This window comes from Festucalex cinctus, chromosome 18 (assembly GCF_051991245.1).
Source record: "Festucalex cinctus isolate MCC-2025b chromosome 18, RoL_Fcin_1.0, whole genome shotgun sequence".
NCBI classification, from domain to species: Eukaryota; Metazoa; Chordata; class Actinopteri; order Syngnathiformes; family Syngnathidae; genus Festucalex; species Festucalex cinctus.
The window spans coordinates 14681568-14707082 of record NC_135428.1 but is presented as its reverse complement, the minus strand read 5'-3'; the positions used below and the strand labels follow the sequence as shown (position 1 = coordinate 14707082).

Below are 25515 nucleotides of genomic sequence, written 5' to 3'. Positions count from 1 at the left end.
GAGGTAACGCAGAGTTCACTTACACTGACAAAAAACACGAGCGCATGACAAAGGCAAACACGCTGTCAAATCTCATCTGACTCCAGGCTGAGATAAAATATTCAGCAGCTTCATTCACCCCCCAAAAATAAAATTAAATTAAAAATCACGACTGCCATTTTTCAGAGGTTGTTAGATTAGATTGTGTGTGTGTATGTATATATATATATACATATATATATAAAAAAATATAAATATATATACATATAAAATTGACCTGAGCAACAGGAACTTCCAATGCAGGCAGGAGGCCAAGGCCGGCGTTTTGGCCCTGGAGGAGGTATCGGCAAATGTGGGTGCGCTCGCCCCGCAGCTGGATGATGGGCGCCGTCATTTCTTCACAGGTGCTAAAGGATAGAAGATTGGCAGGATATGAATGGGGTTTTAACTGTAAATTTAATAAAATTGTATTCCATCCTACTGCATGAAATGTGTCATTTTTTTGGAAAAACTGAATCCTTTTGTTTTCTGCAAAGCCCATCTTTATTTTTATTTTATTTTTTTTAAGTCTGAACAGTCACAAAGCACATGAAATCTGTTTTTTGTGAGATGGATTAAAACTCAATGATTTAATGCGTTTTATGACTACAATGGAATTGGGATTTTGTTAGGTATGACGTCTTGTAGGCTCAATTTTTACGATTTGGAGGATAAAATACCCGGATTTAAAATAAATAAATAAAAAAAACTAATAAACTTTATAATCTGGATGCACCGTTCGAAATACATTGACAAATTTGACCTGTAGTTCGTTCGACGTTAGTGCTCGATTTAGCTGCGACCCGGAAGTTAAACACCGACCGGAAATGGAAGAGAGGAATCGTGTGGAGTTTTGTTTGTTTCGAGCGCACATGGTCGAAGTTACGCGAGGAGGCAATTATTTTTATTATTTACATGCACAGAGGCGTCCACAATAAAGGAATACTGTCTCCACGTCGGCTGCTGTCCGTCTACCTGCACGTCAGCTGAAGAAAAGTGGCGACGTGTTGTGAAAAGGTAACTCGTGCTCAACTTTTTACTGCATGGTCCTCTAAAAGTATATTTTTGTTTAAAAAGAACAGTCGTCTCATATTTAGTGTGTCCTCAGTTGACTCTATTAGATCAAAACATTCAGGTGCGCTTACACAATCTACTGAGATACGATACTATTGTCCAATGTAAAATGTGTTTATTAGTCTACTTGTCAAAAACTAGAAACAGAGATAATAAATACAAAAACCAGACAGTAGGATTAAAGAAAATCCAGTTTAAGCGTTTGAAAATGTTCTGAGTCAATAAATGTTCCTGATTAATCCATGTATCAGTTTTCCAAACGAAATTGAAAGTAAAAAAACAAAACTTGTTTAGTTTGTTGTTTAGTCGTTCCAAAAACCAACATGAAGAAAACAGAGAATGACTCGTTTTCTGATTTTATGCACAAAAGGAAAATGGAAAACACGGTTAACGGGGCATTTGGACGTTTCATCCAGTTTGGATATTTTCACTTGTGACCCGGAAGCAATTTTCTGTTTGTTTTCGCTGACCCGAGGCTCGACTTTTTTTTTTTCCCCCCCTTTGGTCATGTCTTCTGGCCTCAGAGTTACCCTCTTAACCCCACTGAAGAGCACGTAATAATCAATTTTTTGCAATTCGTAGCCCATACAGTACACACCCATGCAAACCGTTGAAGCCACAGGGCGGCCATTTTACTACTCCCATCTGGGTAGCAGACTATTTTATACTATATGTATACGTACAGATTAGACGTTTGGCCTATTCGCTATCCAGTATGTATACAGATTAGTGCACGACTACGATTCAGATAAAAAATAAAATAAAATAAATAATCACTTCCGGGGCACGCAACTTAAAGTGAACGTATCCAAACGGGGTGAAACGTCCAAATCGCAATAAAGTATGGTTAATTTGAAAATAAATAAAAATCGTCCAAATCGCCCGTTGTCCGTTTTTTTCCCCCCATTTTCCATTTGTGCACAAAATCGGAAAACAAGTCGTTCTCAGTTTTTCTTTATTCTTGTTTTTGGAACGAATATTGCGAAAAAAGTATTTTTATTTATTTATTTTATTTTTTAATTTACCGTTTTGTTTGTAAAAACGTCTGAACGAATGCTAATGATTCTGAGGCCTTGTGGGATTAGTTGAGGCTGCATTCGAGGCTGGTCGTAATTAATCAGTTTGTTTTCCCATTTCCGACCTGAAAGCGGTCGAGGCGAATGTAAACACGCAAAATGGTGAATCGTGATAAATTGTTTTTATTTATTTATTTGTTTGTTTGTTTCGGTCCTCAAAACTAATTTTCACCTCCAGAAAACTTCATTTATTGTAGTAGTTCACCGTGTAATTTAATGCAGGGAGATAGCGGCATACTGTCACGTATGTGGAGTTATTTATGTCGAATATTTATGAATGAAGAAAGCTATATCGTTTTATACTCGAGTAAATTGTGTTTTACTATTCGCGGTCTGTGTTTCCAAACGGGTCGCTATTTTAGAGTGACGTCACATTGTAGTCCGTCGTTAAAGCCGTCTGCACTTCCTGATTTGAAGTCGGAAAAGTCCAACTTCCGACCATCCTCGAATGCAGCATATCGTTCTAGAGGGCGGGGCAGCAGCGGTTGGCGAAGGCTGGCCTTGTGCGAGTCATGGGCGTGATAAGGGTGGAGTCAGCAGGGCAGAGTGAGCTGGTGGGGGCGTGGCTTAATTTGGAGCACACTGACCTGCTTGCTTACTGCATGTATCCCTTGCATTATATGAAAAATCATCAACCGACCGAAAGTCGCCAAAACTTCAATAATATAACATTTATCAAGTAGTGACGCGAATATTTTAGCCTATTTCACTTGTTTGAGAACAAAGTGTTTTATGCAAATTGGCACCTGCAATATGCAAATGAGCATGACTGACTGCTTTCGTTTGTGTTTTTTTTACATGATGGAGGCCGTTTAGGACATGGATGGGTCTGCGCTACAAGCATGCGATTGGAAATCTGCTTTTAAGACAGGTACGTGTACTTTTTTTAATCCAAGGTTGTCATGCTATGCTTGAGGAGGCGTGTCCGATGTCACTTAGCCATTTGTCAGTGCACTTTGGCTTCTGCTGGATGGACTGAGATACACACCAGAACAACATTCAATGGTTCTCAACATGTGCTTTTTTTTTTTTTAAATCACATAGGTTTGGCACAAATTATTGAAACATAAATTATTTAAAGATATAAACAGCTTACAAACAAAACAATTATTTTCAAATGTATTTTTAAAAATCTATTAGTTTGATGTTATGTTGCCTACTTATTAAAATAAATACTATTTGTACAAAAACAAATCTTAAATAAAAGCACATGTGGAGAAGCATTAAATGATGTACTTGTTTGGTTCCACGTGTGGCATTGTTGATGATTTGGCTTTGGCCTATAGCAATGATGTCCAAACTACGGCCCGCCGTCCATTTTTTAGTGGCCCGCAGCATATGCTAAAAATGGCATTTGACTCAGTTCAAATAAATTAACAAAAACAAAAATGTTTAGAGATGGTCAAAGAAAGAAGGGAGGGTGTCGAAAAACAGGTGCCATTAAAGGTTATTTTAGTTAACTAAAACTAACGAAATAACTAAAACTAAAATTCAAAAAACAATTTCATTAACAAAATAAAATAAAAATGAAAATGCTTTTTAAAAAACGAAAATTAACTGAAACTACATTTTATTTTTACAAAACTAACTATAATTATAGCAAACGTCCTTCGTTTTAGTCTCTGGTAATTAATTTAATGCATGAGCCTTTGGGGATGATTTTAAATGTGATTTTTAGTAGATTTATTTTTATAAAAACCAGAATAATGACGTTTGAAAATTTGGTGTTTTTTAAATATTACGCACAAGTAGTACACATTTAAAAAAATATATAATAATAAAATAAAACTAACAAACTAAACTAAAACTAAGCATTTATTAAAGAACTAAAACTAATAACTAACAGAACTACCCTGAAAACGAATTAAAACTATTAATATTAGAAACAAAACTCAAAACGAAATAAAATAAAAAATTCCAAAACTATAATAACCCTACTACCATATTACAAATAAATTGGTTTATATACTGTAGCATTTTTTTAAATATGCAAAAGCAAAAATAAATTATTTGTACAATTTTTAGGACTAAACACAATTTCTCTTCATAACATTGTGTGGCCCTTGCGTCCTTCTGATTTTCTGTATGTGGCGCTCAAATGAAAAAGTTTGGACACCCCTGGCCTATAGCGAGATGGGTCAGGCAGTTGGTTTTTGGTTGCACAGCTTGTGCTCATGTAGCGAATGACTTTGCAATATGGCCAAATTGTTCGGGTGTTGTCTTGACTCATGTATCCAGGTTATGATAGTAGATGTCAGTAGATAGCCCTCAAGTGTACCTAATCAAGTGTCTAAATGTTAGGTACACTCTATCTGATTTCTTGACTATGTGGACATCGTCTATTGACAGATGTCACGCGTTGGCAGTCGAACCTCTTCATGTTGTTCCATGTGCTCTGTCAACTTCAACGTGCTATGAAGGGATGTGTGCTACTTCAAATGCACGTAGAAATAGTTTTAAAAAATGTTGGCAAAAATTGTGCATTTACTGATGATTCCACATGCTAATATTTGCAAACGATTTTTAACTGAGGCATTTTAATGACAATTTGGCATCATTGCTTACTGTGTTTTTTTGTGGTTTTTTTTATATTTGTTTTGGTTGTCCTAGGTAGCATTAGACTTAGCTGCAACCCAGAAGTGTTGTGAGTCATTTGATGTGAATGAGCATGACTAACTCCTTTTTGTTTTTTCCTGCCATGATAGATGGAGGAGGTGTTGGGCGAAGTTGCAGCCGACAGACTCAAGACTTGAGGACGTGTGGACTGGTCTGCCGTCTGCGCTACATTGACAGCAATCTGCTTTCGGAAAGGTGTGTGCGCAATTTGAAGGTAAATGTTGTGTGCGTGACGTACGTGATGTCACTAAGCCGTTTCTCGGTGCGCTTTAACCTCTGCTTAATGTACGACGCAGAACATCATTCAATGCTTGTGAACATGACGTTGTGCCCAAAAGTTTGGAGAAATAACACTGATAAAGGTATTTTGAAATCAATCAATGGGTTATTTTTGCCCACTTATGAAAATAATAGGATGAAAACACCTGTCCAGAAGCATTGAATGATTTTGTCGCGCGTTTGTTGGCTTGTGCTCGTGTGACATCACGCATACAACATGGTGTCGTGTGCTGCTGCTTCCATGTCCAGCCTGTCAAGCTGTGTTTGTAACTTGACTCCAACATGATTGTTGTGTCAAAAAAAATGCTTGTCTGAAGTCAAATATATTTTTCAACTGGAACGACTGTCTCCGTGTCTTATTTCTGTGAGTTTTCAAATTGTGACTATTTGTCAGTGTCGTGCGTTCCAGTGCTTGTATTGTTCAGGTTGACCTTGAAGACTTTCTCGGTTCATTCTCAAGGCCAGATGGTGGAATTTTGAGCATGAATCGAGGACCACAGGCAAAAATGTCTTCAAGAACAACCTGAACAATCCATTTGCAATCCGTTCAAGGCCCAAAAAACGCGTTCTTGCTATTAAGATTCAACATGCAAATGAATGGACATAGCTCCACCTATTTCATGAAAAGTCCTAATTAATTAGCATAACTGGCCATTCCCCCTCAGAAGTGACCTATCTGCTAGCTGTATGCAAATAAATTTGCATAACCACACCCACTTTTCCCACACTAGATGGGACATATTACCTAATTTGCATAGCCACGCCCACTTATGTAAATCATTAGGTGGAGTAATTTGCATAAACCCGCCCACTCATTGAACCGACCAATTGAATTCTGGCACATAATACAGTACCCACCAATCAGATTGCTTCTTACTCAGTAATTTGCATAACCCCACCTACAATGCAATGGGGCCACACCCCTTCATATACAAGATATTGTACATTTTATGAAACACTGCGAGATTTTGTAATGTGTTGGTTGTAATGTTACAAGAATATTGAGAAAAGATGCAATTTATCAACTTTTTTATATTTGCAGAGTACATGTTGAAATAGCAAAAAAAAAAATGGATGACTTGATCGCCGTCTCCTTGTCAGCAGGTGAAGTGAGCCAGCGGGAGCAGATCGTGCCGACGGACGTAACAGACAAAATGACAGTGAGTCAACTTTTGAGCAGCAAATGTTTTTGAAGCGTGACAAAACTCACCAGCACAAAAGGTGATTGGACAACAACAATCGCTCACAGCTGCATCGCCAGAAAGCCCGCCATGTTCTGCACCTGCAGCCCAACAACATTGGAAGACATGGATAAGCGCAGAGTCAAGATTCAAAGCTTACCGGCAGTTGTGGCGACTTCTTCGACCTGATTGCATCAATGCAGCACCAAGAAAACAAGTGTGGACTCTACAAAAAAAAAAAAAGTTAATTTTTTGATGCAGCAAATATTTGACACGAGAAGACACTCACCAGTGCAGAAGAGGACCTGCGCGTCGTTTCTGGGACAGTCAGTGATGACGCAGCTGCATTCACAGGAATCAGACCATCAAGAAAACATTGATGTGACATTGAAAGAAGCGTACGAGAACCAGGCCAGCTTCTACTTCACTTTATTAACACGTGTCAACAAGCCAAAAATAAAAAATAAAAAATCCAACAGCAATGAAGACAATGTACATGTTGGTCTTTCGCCCCGCACAGGTGCAGGATCTTGCTGGCCAGGCAATTTCTCCATGACGACCAATTCAAGACGGTGCCCTTCACTGGACGCTTCTCCAGGGCACAGAGATGCTTTGGCACCACCTCGTGGACAGAAACTGAAGTAAACCAACGTTAACGTGTCGGCACAAAAAAGTAAAATGTACCTTTTGATGGTCTCGAGTGGAGAGAGAGGTTCAAATACGTTAATGAAATGTTCACGTCAGCCATTTTGTTTTTCCTGCATGTTCAAACCCAGCGATGGGCCAGCCTTCTACACAATTCTTGTTTCTCAGGCAGCTCTGGTTTAAGTCATGATGACGTTTTTACCTGGACACATACATACAAGAGGTCAGGAATGGTCAGTTTAAGTCACCTGGCATGTCCTTACCCTTCTTCAGTCATCTTCACCATGTGCTGAAACATTAAAACATGATATCACATTTAACGTGTATGAGTGTTTGTCTCACCAGTGACGAGAACAGGGCTGAGATGGACAGTGTCAATGGCCTGCGGCAAGCAGCTGGGCTGAAAGACACGGTGACATAAATTACAAAGCTAGCTTCGAAACATGTAAGCATTTGCTTTAAGGTGCAAGCCTGTGGACAAATTGAAAAGTTAGTTGATTCTCATTGACGTTAACGTACAAACGCTGGCAACCTACCTTCTGCCAAACTGTGCTGTTCTCCAGACGCTGGAAAGGGAAATGTCCGTTCGTTCAAAACAGTTGAGACGTTTAATAACTAAAAGTTTGAACTAATAAAGTACTTACTTACCGTTTGACGGTGATTGACCGCGATCGAGCAAACATTTCCGCTAGCATGCTAGCGAGGTGTTTGCACGCTGAAAAGGTGAAGGTGTTAAAATATTACAACTACGCGTTAAAGAAGAACCTTTAATCAAACAAACCTCTTGTCAAAGATTGTGGTCATCTTGTCAAGCTGAGTGGAGAACAGGAGGCGGAGGATGTCGACATGACGCTGTCAGACTGGGGAAGAAAACAAAGACCGCTCCGGTCAATTAGTCACAGCTTATATAGGTTTTTGGTAAAAACGTCATCACGGTTTTTTTTTTTCCAAAAACTTTATTTAACCAAGAGCAAAAAAAAAAAAGTCAACTGCATTGAGATAGAAAATATTGATGTATTCAGCAAGCTGCTTGACGTGGGGCTCGAACCTTGCTCCTCTGAATGATATACCGTGTCACTAACCGCTCGACTAAACTCGCACATTGTACTTCGTCCCTCATGTTCATAATTATACTATAGAGTGAAAATCGGCGGCCAAAATACAATTATTCATTCTATGAATAGAACCGAAATCCAGGACGTATCAAAGCCGATGTAGTCGAGTGGAATACGACATTACCTTTGGTTTACTTGTTCTCGGGTTCGAGCCTCGTTTTCTGCAACCTTTAGAGTTGGTCTTTATGAATGTTAGTTGGAGGGTGCGAGGATCGAACCGTTTCACTTGAACCGGAGGCAAAGTTTTATACCATTCGGCCATCACAATTGAAGCTGCTCGAAGTTTTCTCTTATGTATTTGTAGAAATTTCACATGTGTATATGAACCCAATAAATATTACTAAATCCAGTTTTCGTGATGGAGAAACTGGTCGAGTGGTTTGGAACAAAGGTTACGGTGTCGACAGACCCGGGTACGATTCCAGACGTTTCTGCTTTTATGGGATTATTTCTCAAATTATTGAAAATGAGAGACAATGCGGGGATCGAACCCGCTACCACGGTAACAGTAGTCGTTGTCTTATTCCATCAGACCATCTTCTCATGGTGCATTTGACAAAAATAAATGAAGGTGATGAGTACGCTTCTTGTAATGGGTGCTGGCTGGAGCGCTGGTTTGCTCCAACCTTCACCTCCCCCACCAGCCATTTACAACATCAGATACTTCTTTCGTTTATTTATGTTACGTTCAATTCCGGCATCCACATCCTGGTTTTGTGATCTACTCAAGTACGAATCCAACGATTGTTTGATATATTAACAGCTGAGCTCACGAACAAGTCAACCGTCTTCCCACCCTGAATGTATTTACTCCAGTCATCCACAGGAGGCCAGTATTGAGTCGTATTTCAGTCTCCGTTTTCGTCGAAACTTTCACCACGACTTTGATGAACCACTCACACGGATTCTCAACGATTGTTGTTTTTTGGTTGAACTATATTTCCTTGGCGACTTTAATTATGTGCGTCTTATAATGGCACGCTTATTATTTTAACACATTAGCGAACAATTACAAACGAGCCGAAGCCCACATGTACTAACGTGGAACGTCACCACTCCAGTGAGTGCGCAGTCTGGTGTGAGCATGTGGTACTGCAACCAAGCCACTAATTTCTATGTGTAGGAATTTTTTTCCTCCACAATTTTTGAACCCAATGGCCAAGAGCAGCGTTTCTCAAGCCTGGTCCTCGGGCACACTATCCAGCCTGGTTTCCATGTCTCCATATTGATATTCCAAAGCAGGTGAGGATCGTTATCACAGGCTTCCCCAGAGTGTGCTGATGAGCTGTCAGTGGAATGACATGCGTTGGGAAAAAGTGTTGGTCAACACAAACCACAGCACATCTGGATAGATTCAATAGATTTTATTTGCACAAAACCGAGATCAGAAAAAGTGCATGAGGTGAACAACAGAACACTTGAAGAAAAAAAAATAAGACGACATTTTGTCTGCTTTTAAAATAAATCAGTCTTGCGATTCATCAGTGCTATCAGTAAGTTCAAGTTTTCACAGTTAGGAAAGTTTTTTTTTTTTTTTTTTTTTTTTTTTTTTTTTCACTCTGTCACCCTAAAACTGGTTCTCAAACTAGGGTCCACAAACTGTAAGTTTTTATTTTTCTTAGAACAAGAAGTGTATTGTTATAGAAAACGTCCCTCAGTCACTCCCCCACCCCAGAGGTGTAGTTTGCCATGAAGCAAGGCAGGCAATTGCTTGGGGCCCTTATCCAGCGGGGGCCCCAGAGGGCCAACAGATTTGACACAAACAAACTGCATATCCTTCACATTTGTAGTGCAGCAATGACAATTGTCCTCCTCAAATTCCCTGAGTCATTTTTTTCCCTTTAAATAAAAACAACCATGGCATGGCAACCAGGGTAAGGCTGATTTTTTTTAATTTTTACTTTTATTTTTTTGTAAATGATCATGAATAATAGTAAATCTTAAAAAAAGAGACCATGTATGTTTTTTTTTTTTAAACGTAAGACACTTTTTAAAAGTGGTTGTTTAAAAAAAAACAAAAAAAAAAACGCCTTACTATACATGGTCATATTTATAAAAAAAAAAACGCTTTACTATACGTGGTCAGATTAAAAAAAAGAAAGCCTTTCTATACGTGGTCATATTTAATAATGATAATAAAAAAAATAGCCTTACTATACATGGTCAAAAAAACAAAAAAAACAAAACAAAAGCGCGTTACTATATGTGGTCATATAGAAAAAAAAAAAAAAGCCTTACTATACGTGGTCATATTTAATAATAATAATAATAATAATAATAAAAAGCCTTACTATACATGGTAAAAAACAAAAAAACAAAAACGCCTTACTTTACGTGGTCATATTAAAAAAAATGCCTTACTATACGTGGTCATTAAAAAAAAAAACACAAAAAAAACGCCTTACTATACATTGTCATAAAAACAAAAACAAAAAACCCCGCCTTACTATACATGGTCATATTTATAAAAAAAAAACCCCCAAAAAAACGCTTTACTATACGTGGTCAGATTTTCAAAAAATGCCTTACTATACGTGGTCATATTTAATGATAATAATAAAAAAAAGCCTTACTATACATGGTCATAAAAACAAAAAACAAAAAAAAACGCCTTACTATACGTGGTCATAAAAAAACAAAAAACAAAAAAAACGCCTTACTATACGTGGTATAAAAACAAAAAAAACAAAAACGCCTTACTATACATGGTCATATTTATAAAAAAAAGAAATAAAAAAAAAACGCCTTACTATACATGGTCATAAAAACAAAAAAAAAACAAAAAAACGCCTTACTATACGTGGTCATAGTAAAAAAAATACCTTACTATACATGGTCATAAAAAAACTAAAAAAACAAAAAAAAACGCCTTACTATACATGGTCAGAAAAAAAAAAAAAAAAAAAAAGCCTTACTATACGTGGTCATATTTAATAATAATAATAATAATAATAATAAAAAGCCTTACTATATATGGTCAAAAAAACAAAACAAAAGAAACAGAAACGACTTACTATACATGGTCATATTAAAAAAAAAAAAGCCTTGCTATACGTGGTCATATTTAATAATAATAAAAAAAAAAAGCCTTACTATACATGGTCATAAAAAAAAATAAAATAAAAAAAAAAACGCCTTACTATACGTGGTCATATTAAAAAAAATGCCTTACTATACGTGGTCATAAAAAAATAAAAAAATTAAAAAAAAAACCGCCTTACTATACATGGTCATAAAAAAAAATAAAAAAACGCCTTACTATGCATGGTCATATTTATAAAAAAAAAAAAAAAAAAAAAAGCCTTATTATACGTGGTCAGATTAAAAAAAATAAAAATGCCTTACTATACGTGGTCATATTTAATAATGATAATTAAAAAAAAAGCCTCACTATACATGGTCAAAAAAAAACAAAAAACAAAAAAAAACACCTTACTATACATGGTCATAAAAAACAAAACAAAAAAACGCCTTACTATACGTGGTCATATTTAATAATAATAATATAAAAAAAAGCCTTACTATACATGGTCAAAAAAACAAAAAACAAAAATGACTTACGATACGTGGTCATAAAAAAAAAATAAAAAAAAACAACAACAAAAAAATACTCCTTACTATACGTGGTCATAAAAAAAAAAAAAAAAAACACCTTACTATACATGGTCATAAAAAAAAACAAAAAAAAAAACGCCTTACTATACATGGTCATATTTAAAAAAAATGCCTTACTATATGTGGTCATAAAAAAAAAAAAAAAAACGCCTTACTATACATGGTCATAAAAAAAACAAAAAAAACGCCTTACTATGCATGGTCATATTTATTAGAAAAAAAAAAAAAAAAAAAGCCTTATTATACGTGGTCAGATTAAAAAAAACAAAAACGCCTTACTATACGTGGTCATATTAAAAAAAACGCCTTACTATACGTGGTCATAAAAAAAAAAAACGCCTTACTATGCATGGTCATATTTATTAAAAAAAAATAAAAAAAATAAAAGCCTTATTATACGTGGTCAGATTAAAAAAAATAAAAATGCCTTACTATACGTGGTCATATTTAATAATAATAATATAAAAAAAGCCTTACTATACATGGTCAAAAAAACAAAAAACAAAAATGCCTTACGATACGTGGTCATAATTTTTTTTTAAAAAAAACCAACAACAAAAAAAAAAAATACTCCTTACTATACGTGGTCATAAAAAAAAAAAAACCCCCACCTTACTATACATGGTCATAAAAAAAAAACAAAAAAACAAAAAACGCCTTACTATACATGGTCATATTTATGAAAAACAAAAAAACAAAAACGCCTTACTATACATGGTCAGATTTTTAAAAAACGCCTTACTATACATGGTCATAAAAAAAACAAAACAAAAAAAACAAAACATCTTACTATACATGGTCATATTTATAAAAACAAAAAACAAAAACGCCTTACTATACGTGGTCATATTAAAAAAAACAAAAAACAAAAAAAAAGCCTTACTATATGTGGCCATATAAAAAAAAAAAGCCTTACTATACGTGGTCATAAAAAAAAAAATAAAAAATAAAAAAATAAAAAATACGCCATGGTCATAAAAAAAGAACAAAAAAAAAAACGCCTTACTATACATGGTCATAAAAAAACAAAACAAAAAAAAAACAAAACATCTTCCTATACATGGTCATATTTATAAAAACAAAAAACAAAAACGCCTTACTATACGTGGTCAGATTTAAAAAAAATGCCTTACTATACGTGGTCATATAAAAAAAAAAAAAAAAAAAAAAAAGCCTTACTATACGTGGTCATATTTAATAATAATGATAATAAAAAGCCTTACTATACACGGTCCAAAAAAAACCCCCCAAAAAAACAAAAACAAAAAAACGCCTTACTATACGTGGTCATATTAAAAAAAAAAAAAAAACGCCTTACTATACGTGGTCATAAAAAAAAACGCCTTACTATACGTGGTCATATATATATAAAAAAAAAAAAAGCCTTACCATATGTGGTCATATTTAATAATAATAATAAAAAAAAAGCCTTACTATACATGGTCAAAAAAACAAAACAAAAAGAAACAAAAACGCGTTACTATACATGGTCATATTAAAAAAAAAAAAAAAAAAAAGCCTTACTATACGTGGTCATATTTAATAATAATAATAATAATAAAAAAGCCTTACTATACATGGTCATATTTAATAATAATAATAATAATAAAAAAGCCTTACTATACATGGTCATAAAAAAAAAACAAAAAAAAAACGCCTTACTATACGTGGTCATATTAAAAAAAATGCCTTACTATACTTGGTCATAAAAAAATAAAATAAAAAAAAAATTAAAAAAAACGCCTTACTATACATGGTCATAAAAAAAACAAAAAAAAACGCCTTACTAACATGGTCATATTTATAAAAAAACAAAACAAAAAAAAACGCCTTACTGTACGTGGTCAGATTTTTAAAAAATGCCTTACTATACGTGGTCATATTAAAAAAAACAAAAAAAAACAAAAAGCCTTACTATACGTGGTCATATTAAAAAAAAAAACGCCTTACTATACGTGGTCATAAAAAAAAAAAACGCCTTACTATACGTGGTCATATTTAATAATAATAATTTAAAAAAAGCCTTACTATACATGGTCAAAAAAACAAAACAAAAAGAAACAAAAACGCCTTACTAAATGTGGTCATATTAAAAAAAAAAAAAAGCCTTACTATACATGGTCATATTTATAAAAACAAAAACCAAAAACGCCTTACTATTCGTGGTCATGTTAAAAAAAAACTGCCTTACTATACGTGGTCATAAAAAAAAATAAAAATAAAAATACGCCTTACTATACATGGTCATAAAAAACAAACAAACAAACAAACAAAAAAAACGCCTTACTATACATGGTCATATTTATAAAAACAAATAACAAAAACGCCTTACTATACGTGGTCAGATTAAAAAAAAATGCCTTACTATACGTGGTCATATTAAAAAAAAAAAAAAAAAAAAAAGCCTTACTATATGTGGCCATATAAAAAAAAAATGCCTTACTATACGTGCTCATAAAAAAAAAAAAAAAAAAACATCTTACTATACATGGTCATATTTATAAAAACAAAATACAAAAACGCCTTACTATACGTGGTCATAAAAAAAAAAAACGCCTTACTATACGTGGTCAGATTTAAAAAAAAACTGCCTTACTATACGTGGTCATAAAAAAACAAAAAAAAACAAAACAAAAAATAAAGAAAAATACGCCTTACTATACATGGTCATAAAAAACAAAAAACAAAAAAAAACGCCTTACTATACATGGTCATAAAAAACAAACAAACAAACAAACAAACAAAACGCCTTACTATACATGGTCATATTTATAAAAACAAAAAACAAAAACGCCTTACTATACGTGGTCAGATTTAAAAAAAATGCCTTACTATACGTGGTCATATTAAAAAAAAAAAAAAAAAAAAAAGCCTTACTATATGTGGCCATATTAAAAAAAATGCCTTACTATACGTGCTCATAAAAAAACAAACAAAAAAAAAACAAAAAAAATAAAAAATACGCCTTACTATACATGGTCATAAAAACAAAAAAACAAAAAAAACGCCTTAAAAAAAACAAAAACAAAAAAAAAAACATCTTACTATACATGGTCATATTTATAAAAACAAAATACAAAAACGCCTTACTATACGTGGTCATAAAAAAAAAAAAACGCCTTACTATACGTGGTCATATTTAATAATAATAATTTAAAAAAAGCCTTACTATACATGGTCAAAAAAACAAAACAAAAAGAAACAAAAACGCCTTACTATTCGTGGTCATATAAAAAAAAAACTGCCTTACTATACGTGGTCATAAAAAAACAAACAAAAAATCATATTTAATAATAATAATAATAAAAAGCCTTACTATACACGGTCAAAAAAAAAACAAAACAAAAAAAAACGCCTTACTATACGTGGTCATATTAAAAAAAACAAAAAAAAACGCCTTACGATACGTGGTCATATAAAAAAAAAAAAAAGCCTTACTATATGTGGTCATATTTAATAATAATAATAATAATAATAATAATAATAATAAAGCCTTACTATACATGGTCATAAAAAACAAAAAACCAAAAAATGCCTTACTATACGTGGTCATATAAAAAAAAAAAAAAAAATTCCTTACTATACGTAGTCATATTTAATAAAAAAAAAAGCCTTACTATACATGGTCAAAAAAAACAAAAAAACAAAAAACAAAAACGCCTTACTATACGTGGTCATTTAAAAAAAAAAAAAAAGAACGCCTTACTATATACATGGTCATAAAAAAAAACGCCTTACTATACATGGTCATATTCAAAAAAACAAACAAAAAAAAACGCCTTACTATACGTGGTCATATTAAAAAAATAAATAAATAAATGCCTTTTTTATGGTCATAAAAAAACAAAACAAAAACGCCTTACTATACATGGACATAAAAACAAACAAACAAAAAGCCTTAATATACATGGTCATAAAAAAAAAAAAAAAAAAAAAAAAACGCCTTACTATACATGGTCATATTTATAAAAAAAAATAAAAATAAATAACGCCTTACTATACGTGGTCAGATTTAAAAAAAATGCCTTACTATACGTGGTCATATTAAAAAAAAAAAAATCCTTACTATATGTGGTCATATTTAATAATGAGAATTAAAAAAAAGCCTGACAAGACATGGTCAAAAAAACAAAAACAAAAAAAACAAATACGCCTTACTATACGTGGTCATATTAAAAAAAAAAAAAAGCCTTACTATATGTGGTCATATTTAATGATAATAATAAAAAAAGCCTTACTATACATGGTCATAAAAAAAAAAAAAAAACAACAAAAAAAAACACCTTACTATACGTGGTCATATTAAAAAAAATGCCTTACTATACGTGGTCATAAAAAAAAAAAAGCCTTACTATACATGGTCATAAAAAAAACAAAAAAACAAAAAAAAAATGCCTTACTATACATGGTCATATTTAAATTTTTTTTTTTTTAAAAACGCCTTACTATACGTGGTCAGATTTAAAAAAAAAAAAAAGCCTTACTATACGTGGTCATATTTAATAATAATAATAATAATAATAATAAAAAAGCCTTACTATACATGGTCATAAAAAACAAAAAACAAAAAACGCCTTACTGTGCGTGGTCAGATTAAAAAAAAATGCCTTACTATACGTGGTCATATTAAAAAAAAAAAAAAAAATGCCTTACTATACGTAGTCATATTTAGTAATGATAATTAAAAAAAAGCCTTACTATACATGGTCAAAAAAACCCAAAAAAACAAAAAACAAAAACGCCTTACTATACGTGGTCATATTAAAAAAAAAAAAACAGCCTTACTATACGTGGTCATATTTAATAATAATAATAAAAAAACGCCTTACTATACATGGTCATAAAAACAAAAAAAACAAAAAAAAACGCCTTACTATACGTGGTCATATTAAAAAAAAAAGCCTTACTATACGTGGTCATAAAAAAAACAAAAAACAAAAACGCCTTACTATACATGGTCATAAAAAAAAAACAAAAAAAAAAACACCTTACTATACATGGTCATATTTATAATAAAAAAAACAAAAAAAAAACGCATTACTATACGTGGTCAGATTTAAAAAAAAAAGCCTTACTATACGTGGTCATATTTAATAATAATAATAATAAAAAGCCTTACTATACACGGTCCAAAAAAACAAAAACAAAAAAACAAAACAAAAAAAACGCCTTACTATACGTGGTCATATTAAAAAAAAACAAAAAAAAAACGCCTTTCTATACGTGGTCATAAAAAAACCCGCCTTACTATACGTGGTCATATATATATAAAAAAAAAAATTATATTTAAAAAAATGCCTTACTATACGTGGTCATAGAAAAAAAAATAAAAAAATAAACGCCTTACTATACATGGTCATAAAAAAAAACCCACAAAAAAAAAAAAAACACCTTACTACACATGGTCATATTTATTAAATAAAACCAAATAAAAAAACGCCTTACTATGCATGGTCAGATTTAAAAAAAATGCCTTACTATACGTGGTCATATTTAATAATAATAATAATAAAAAGCCTTACTATACATGGTCAAAAAAACAAAAAACAAAAACGCCTTACTATACGTGGTCATATTAAAAAAAATGCCTTACTATACGTGGTCATAAAAAAAAATAAAAAAAAACAACAACAAAAAAAAAATACGCCTTACTATACATGGTCATATTTATAAAAACAAAACAAAAATAAAAGCCTTACTATACATGGTCAGATTTTAAAAAAATGCCTTACTATAAGTGGTCATATTAAAAAAAAAAAAAGCCTTACTATACGTGGTCATATTAAAAAAAAAAAAGCCTTACTATACGTGGTCATATTTAATAATAATAATAATAATAAAAAAAGCCTTACTATACATGGTCAGATTAAAAAAAAAACACCTTACTATACATGGTCATATTTAAAAAAAAAACAAAAAAATCAAATACGCCTTACTATACGTGGTCATATAAAAAAAAAAAAAAAGCCTTACTATATGTGGTCATATTTAATGATAATAATAAAAAAAGCCTTACTATACATGGTCATAAAAACAAAAAACAAAAAAACAAAAAAAACACCTTACTATACGTGGTCATATTAAAAAAAATGCCTTACTATACGGTCATAAGAAAAAAAGCCTTACTATACATGGTCATAAAAAAACAAAACAAAAAAAAAAAAAAAACGCCTTACTATACATGGTCATATTTAAAATTTTTTTTTTTAAAAAACGCCTTACTATACGTGGTCAGATTTAAAAAAAAAATGCCTTACTATACATGGTCATATTAAAAAAAAAAAAAAGCCTTACTATACGTGGTCATATTTAATAATAATAATAAAAAAAAAGCCTTACTATACATGGTAAAAAAAACAAAAACAAAAAAACGCCTTACTATACGTGGTCATATTAAAAAAAAAAAGCCTTACTATACGTGGTCATATTTAATAATAATAATAAAAAAAAGCCTTACTATACATGGTCAAAAAAACAAAACAAAAAGAAACAAAAACGCCTTACTAAATGTGGTCATATTAAAAAAAAAAAAAAAGCCTTACTATACATGGTCATATTTATAAAAACAAAAAACAAAAACGCCTTACTATACGTGGTCAGATTTAAAAAAAAAAAAGCCTTACTATACGTGGTCATATTTAAAAATAATAATAATAAAAAGCCTTACTATACACGGTCAAAAAAAAAACAAAAAAAAAAAAAAAACGCCTTACTATACGTGGTCATATTAAAAAAAACAAAAAAAAACGCCTTACTATACGTGGTCATATATATAAAAAAAAATGCCTTACTATACGTGGTCATGTTTAATAATAATAATAAAAAAAAGCCTTACTATACATGGTCAAAAAAACAAAACAAAAAGAAACAAAAACGCCTTACTATACGTGGTCATATAAAAAAAAAAAAAGCCTTACTATATGTGGTCATATTTAATAATAATAATAATAATAATAATAATAATAATAATAAAGCCTTACTATACATGGTCATAAAAAACAAAAAACAAAAAATGCCTTACTATACGTGGTCATATTAAAAAAAAATAAAAAATTCCTTACTATACGTAGTCATATTTAATAAAAAAATAAAGCCTTACTATACATGGTCAAAAAAAACAAAAAAACAAAAAACAAAAACGCCTTACTATACGTGGTCATTTAAAAAAAAAAAGAACGCCTTTCTATATACATGGTCATAAAAAAAAACGCCTTACTATACATGGTCATATTTTAAAAAAAAACAAAAAAAAACGCCTTACTATACGTGGTCATATTAAAAAAATAAATAAATAAATGCCTTTTTTATGGTCATAAAAAAACAAAACAAAAACGCCTTACTATACATGGACATAAAAACAAACAAACAAAAAGCCTTACTATACATGGTCATAAAAAAAAAAAAAAAAAAAAACGCCTTACTATACATGGTCATATTTATAAAATAAAAAAAAAATAAAAAACGCCTTACTATACGTGGTCAGATTTAAAAAAAATGCCTTACTATACGTGGTCATATTAAAAAAAAAAAAAGCCTTACTATATGTGGTCATATTTAATAATGATAATTAAAAAAAAGCCTGACAAGACATGGTCAAAAAAACAAAAACAAAATAAACAAATACGCCTTACTATACGTGGTCATATTAAAAAAAAAAAAAGCCTTACTATATGTGGTCATATTTAATGATAATAATAAAAAAAGCCTTACTATACATGGTCATAAAAAAAAAACAAACAAAAAAAAAACACCTTACTATACGTGGTCATATTAAAAAAAATGCCTTACTATACGTGGTCATAAAAAAAAAAAGCCTTACTATACATGGTCATAAAAAAAACAAAAAAACAAAAAAAAATGCCTTACTATACATGGTCATATTTAAAAAATTTTTTTTTTTAAAAAACGCCTTACTATACGTGGTCAGATTAAAAAAAAAAAAAAAAAGCCTTACTATACGTGGTCATATTTAATAATAATAATAATAATAATAATAAAAAAGCCTTACTATACATGGTCATAAAAAACAAAAAACAAAAAAAGCCTTACTGTGCGTGGTCAGATTTTAAAAAAATGCCTTACTATACGTGGTCATATTAAAAAAAAAAAAAAAAAATGCCTTACTATACGTAGTCATATTTAATAATGATAATTAAAAAAAAAACTTACTATACATGGTCAAAAAAAACAAAAAAACAAAAACGCCTTACTATACGTGGTCATATTAAAAAAATAAATAAATAAATGCCTTTTTTATGGTCATAAAAAAACAAAACAAAAACGCCTTACTATACATGGACATAAAAACAAACAAACAAAAAGCCTTACTATACATGGTCATAAAAAAAACAACAACAAAAAACGCCTTACTATACATGGTCATATTTATAAAATAAAAAAAAAATAAAAAACGCCTTACTATACGTGGTCAGATTTAAAAAAAATGCCTTACTATACGTGGTCATATTAAAAAAAAAAAAGCCTTACTATATGTGGTCATATTTAATAATGATAATTAAAAAAAAGCCTGACAAGACATGGTCAAAAAAACAAAAACAAAATAAACAAATACGCCTTACTATACGTGGTCATATTAAAAAAAAAAAAAAAGCCTTACTATATGTGGTCATATTTAATGATAATAATAAAAAAAGCCTTACTATACATGGTCATAAAAAAAAACAAAAAACAAAAAAACACCTTACTATACGTGGTCATATTAAAAAAAATGCCTTACTATACGTGGTCATAAAAAAAACAAAAAAACAAAAAAAAAATGCCTTACTATACATGGTCATATTTAAAAAAATTTTTTTTTTAAAAACGCCTTACTATACGTGGTCAGATTAAAAAAAAAAAAAAAAGCCTTACTATACGTGGTCATATTTAATAATAATAATAATAATAATAATAAAAAGCCTTACTATACATGGTCATAAAAAACAAAAAACAAAAAAAGCCTTACTGTGCGTGGTCAGATTTAAAAAAAATGCCTTACTATACGTGGTCATATTAAAAAAAAAAAAAAAAATGCCTTACTATACGTAGTCATATTTAATAATGATAATTAAAAAAAAAAACTTACTATACATGGTCAAAAAAAACAAAAAAACAAAACAAAAACGCCTTACTATACGTGGTCATATAAAAAAAAAAAAAAGCCTTGCTATACGTGGTCATATTTAATAATAATAATAAAAAAACGCCTTACTATACATGGTCATAAAAACAAAAAAAACAAAAAAAAAAACGCCTTACTATACGTGGTCATATTAAAAAAAATGCCTTACTATACGTGGTCATAAAAAAAAAAAAAAAAAAAAAAGCCTTACTATACGTGGTCATAAAAAAAACAAAAAACAAAAACGCCTTACTATACATGGTCATAAAAAAAAAAACAAAAAAAACACCTTACTATACATGGTCATATTTATAATAAAAAAAAACAAAAAAAACCGCATTACTATACGTGGTCAGATTTAAAAAAACATGCCTTACTATACGTGGTCATATTTAATAATAATAATAATAATAATAAAAAAAAGCCTTACTATACATGGTCAAAAAAACAAAAACAAAAACGCCTTACTATACGTGGTTATATTAAAAAAAAAATGCCTTACTATACGTGGTCATAAAAAAAAACGCCTTACTATACATGGTCATATTTAAAAAAAAATTAAAAAAAAAAAAGCCTTACTATACGTGGTCATATTTAATAATAATAATAAAAAAAAGCCTTACTATACATGGTAAAAAAAAAAAAATAAAAAAAAAAAGCCTTACTATACGTGGTCATATTAAAAAAAAAAAGCCTTACTATACGTGGTCATATTTAATAATAATAATAAAAAAAAGCCTTATTACACATGGTCATAAAAACAAACAAACAAAAAAAAAAACCGGCTTACTATACGTGGTCATATTTTAAAAAAATGCCTTACTATATGTGGTCATATTTAATAATGATAATTAAAAAAAAGCCTGACTATACATGGTCAAAAAAACAAAAACAAAAAAAACAAATACGCCTTACTATACGTGGTCATATAAAAAAAAAAAAAAAAGCCTTACTATATGTGGTCATATTTAATAATAATAATAAAAAAACGCCTTACTATACATGGTCATAAAAACAAAAAAAACAAATAAAAAACGCCTTACTATACGTGGTCATATTAAAAAAAATGCCTTACTATACGTGGTCATAAAAAAAAAAAAAAAAAAAAAAAAAAAGCCTTACTATACGTGGTCATAAAAAAAAAAATTAAAAAAACACCTTACTATACATGGTCATAAAAAAAAAACAAAAAAAAAACACCTTACTATACATGGTCATATTTATAATAAAAAAAAACAAAAAAAAACGCATTACTATACGTGGTCAGATTTAAAAAAATATGCCTTACTATACGTGGTCATATTAAAAAAAAAATGCCTTACTATACGTGGTCATAAAAAAAAACGCCTTACTATACATGGTCATATTTAAAAAAAAATTAAAAAAAAAAAGCCTTACTATACGTGGTCATATTAAAAAAAAAAGCCTTACTATACGTGGTCATATTTAATAATAATAATAAAAAAAAGCCTTATTACACATGGTCATAAAAACAAACAAACAAAAAAAAAAAACCGGCTTACTATACGTGGTCATATTTTAAAAAAATGCCTTACTATATGTGGTCATATTTAATAATGATAATTAAAAAAAAGCCTGACTATACATGGTCAAAAAAACAAAAACAAAAAAAACAAATACGCCTTACTATACGTGGTCATATTAAAAAAAAAAAAAAAGCCTTACTATATGTGGTCATATTTAATGATAATAATAAAAAAAGCCTTACTATACATGGTCATAAAAACAAAAAACAAAAAAAAATAAAAAACACCTTACTATACGTGGTCATATTAAAAAAAATGCCTTACTATACGTGGTCATAAAAAAAAAAGCCTTACTATACATGGTCATAAAAAAAACAAAAAAACAAAAAAAAAACGCCTTACTATACATGGTCATATTTAAAAATTTTTTTTTTTAAAAACGCCTTACTATACGTGGTCAGATTTAAAAAAAAAAATGCCTTACTATACATGGTCATATTAAAAAAAAAAAAAGCCTTACTATACGTGGTCATATTTAATAATAATAATAAAAAAAAGCCTTATTACACATGGTCATAAAAACAAACAAACAAACAAAAAAAAACGGCTTACTATACGTGGTCATATTTAAAAAAATGCCTTACTATACGTGGTCATAGAAAAAAAAATAAAAAAATAAACGCCTTACTATACATGGTCATAAAAAAAAACCCACAAAAAAAAAAAAACACCTTACTACACATGGTCATATTTATTAAATAAAACCAAATAAAAAAACGCCTTACTATGCGTGGTCAGATTTAAAAAAAATGCCTTACTATACGTGGTCATATTTAATAATAATAATAATAAAAAGCCTTACTATACATGGTCAAAAAAACAAAAAACAAAAACGCCTTACTATACGTGGTCATATTAAAAAAAATGCCTTACTATACGTGGTCATAAAAAAAATTAAAAAAAAACAACAACAAAAAAAAAATACGCCTTACTATACATGGTCATATTTATAAAAAAAAAACAAAAAAAAACGCCTTACTATACATGGTCAGATTTTTAAAAAATGCCTTACTATAAGTGGTCATATTAAAAAAAAAAAAGCCTTACTATACGTGGTCATATTTAAAAAAAAAAAGCCTTACTATACGTGGTCATATTTAATAATAATAATAATAATAAAAAAAGCCTTACTATACATGGTCAGATTAAAAAAAAACCACCTTACTATACATGGTCATATTTAAAAAAAAAACAAAAAAATCAAATACGCCTTACTATACGTGGTCATATAAAAAAAAAAAAAAGCCTTACTATATGTGGTCATATTTAATGATAATAATAAAAAAAAGCCTTACTATACATGGTCATAAAAACAAAAAACAAAAAACAAAAAAACAAAAAAAACACCTTACTATACGTGGTCATATTAAAAAAAATGCCTTACTATACGGTCATAAGAAAAAAAGCCTTACTATACATGGTCATAAAAAAAACAAAAAAAAAAACGCCTTACTATACATGGTCATATTTAAAAAACATTTTTTTTAAAAACGCCTTACTATACGTGGTCAGATTAAAAAAAAAAATGCCTTACTATACATGGTCATATTAAAAAAAAAAAAAGCCTTACTATACGTGGTCATATTTAATAATAATAATAAAAAAAAGCCTTACTATACATGGTAAAAAAAAAAACAAAAACAAAAAAACGCCTTACTATACATGGTCAGATTTAAAAAAAATGCCTTACTATAAGTGGTCATATTAAAAAAAAAAAAAGCCTTACTATACGTGGTCATATTAAAAAAAAAAGCCTTACTATACGTGGTCATATTTAATAATAATAATAATAAAAAAAAAGCCTTACTATACATGGTCAGATTAAAAAAAACCCACCTTACTATACATGGTCATATTTAAAAAAACAAAAAAAAAAAACAAATACGCCTTACTATACGTGGTCATATAAAAAAAAAAAAAAAGCCTTACTATATGTGGTCATATTTAATGATAATAATAAAAAAAGCCTTACTATACATGGTCATAAAAACAAAAACCAAAAAACCAAAAAAAACACCTTACTATATGTGGTCATATTAAAAAAAATGCCTTACTATACGGTCATTAAAAAAAAGCCTTACTATACATGGTCATAAAAAAAAAAAAAAAAAAAAAAAAAAACGCCTTACTATACATGGTCATATTTAAAAAAAATTTTTTTTAAAAACGCCTTACTATACATGGTCATATAAAAAAAAAAAAAAGCCTTACTATACGTGGTCATATTTAATAATAATAATAAAAAAAAGCCTTACTATACATGGTAAAAAAAAACAAAAACAAAAAAACGCCTTACTATACGTGGTCATATTAAAAAAATAAGCCTTACTATACGTGGTCATATTTAATAATAATAATAAAAAAAAGCCTTATTACACATGGTCATAAAAACAAACAAACAAACAAAAAAAAACGGCTTACTATACGTGGTCATATTTAAAAAAATGCCTTACTATACGTGGTCATAGAAAAAAAAATAAAAAAATAAACGCCTTACTATACATGGTCATAAAAAAAAACCCACAAAAAAAAAAAACACCTTACTACACATGGTCATATTTATTAAATAAAACCAAATAAAAAAACGCCTTACTATGCGTGGTCAGATTTAAAAAAAATGCCTTACTATACGTGGTCATATTTAATAATAATAATAATAAAAAGCCTTACTATACATGGTCAAAAAAACAAAAAACAAAAACGCCTTACTATACGTGGTCATATTAAAAAAAATGCCTTACTATACGTGGTCATAAAAAAAATTAAAAAAAACAACAACAAAAAAAAAAATACGCCTTACTATACATGGTCATATTTATAAAAAAAAAACAAAAAAAACCGCCTTACTATACATGGTCAGATTTAAAAAAAATGCCTTACTATAAGTGGTCATATAAAAAAAAAAAAAAGCCTTACTATACGTGGTCATATTTAATAATAATAATAATAATAAAAAAAGCCTTACTATACATGGTCAGATTAAAAAAAAAAAACACCTTACTATACATGGTCATATTTAAAAAAAAAAAAAAAAAAAAAAGCCTTACTATACATGTTCATAAAAAAATAAAAAATAAAAAAATAAAAAAATAAATGCCTTACTACATTCGTGGTTATATAAAAAAACAAGCAAACAAAAAACGCCTTACTCTACGTGGTAGTTTAAAATAAATAAATAAATAAAGTATAAAATAAAGCCTGACTATACGTGGTCATAAAAAAAAGGCC

General features: G+C 29.9%; 1 protein-coding gene and 1 long non-coding RNA gene across 7 annotated transcripts; one reads left to right on the top strand and one right to left on the bottom strand.

Moving 5' to 3' along the window:
• The first annotated feature begins 841 nt into the window (after nucleotides 1-841).
• On the top strand, nucleotides 842-7204 carry LOC144006504 (uncharacterized). Of its 4 annotated transcripts, none has more exons than XR_013279847.1 (5): nucleotides 842-1035; nucleotides 2976-3039; nucleotides 4874-4979; nucleotides 6165-6642; nucleotides 6765-7204. It is a non-coding gene; the product is annotated as an uncharacterized LOC144006504 (long non-coding RNA). The 4 variants fall into 4 exon arrangements; XR_013279848.1 differs by having other exon boundaries at nucleotides 6165-6655; XR_013279845.1 differs by having other exon boundaries at nucleotides 6165-7204.
• LOC144006502 (uncharacterized) lies at nucleotides 6657-7836 on the bottom strand. Of its 3 annotated transcripts, none has more exons than XR_013279844.1 (6): nucleotides 7671-7835; nucleotides 7538-7604; nucleotides 7426-7455; nucleotides 7232-7289; nucleotides 6929-7091; nucleotides 6657-6880 (listed from the first exon to the last, which is right to left on the bottom strand). XR_013279844.1 is itself a non-coding variant. In XM_077505378.1 (5 exons), exons 2-5 carry the CDS (start codon nucleotides 7582-7584, stop codon nucleotides 6687-6689), a joined length of 315 nt encoding a protein of 104 aa, XP_077361504.1. In that variant the 5' UTR covers nucleotides 7585-7604; nucleotides 7671-7836; the 3' UTR covers nucleotides 6657-6686. The 3 variants fall into 3 exon arrangements, 1 of the variants encoding a protein (XP_077361504.1); XR_013279843.1 differs by having other exon boundaries at nucleotides 6657-6866; XM_077505378.1 differs by lacking the exon at nucleotides 6929-7091 and having other exon boundaries at nucleotides 6657-6866; nucleotides 7671-7836.
• Nucleotides 7837-25515: the final 17679 nt, after the last annotated feature.

Excerpts from the sequence above, each read along its gene's own strand:
- LOC144006502 (XM_077505378.1), bottom strand. The coding sequence starts at position 7,584 with ATGCTAGCGGAAATGTTTGCTCGATCGCGGTCAATCACCGTCAAACG. Across the intron at positions 7,456-7,537 it reads CGGTCAATCACCGTCAAACG|CGTCTGGAGAACAGCACAGT; the intron begins GTAAGTAAGTAC and ends TTCCCTTTCCAG. Across the intron at positions 6,867-7,231 it reads CAGCCCTGTTCTCGTCACTG|GTGGTGCCAAAGCATCTCTG; the intron begins GTGAGACAAACA and ends TCTGTCCACGAG.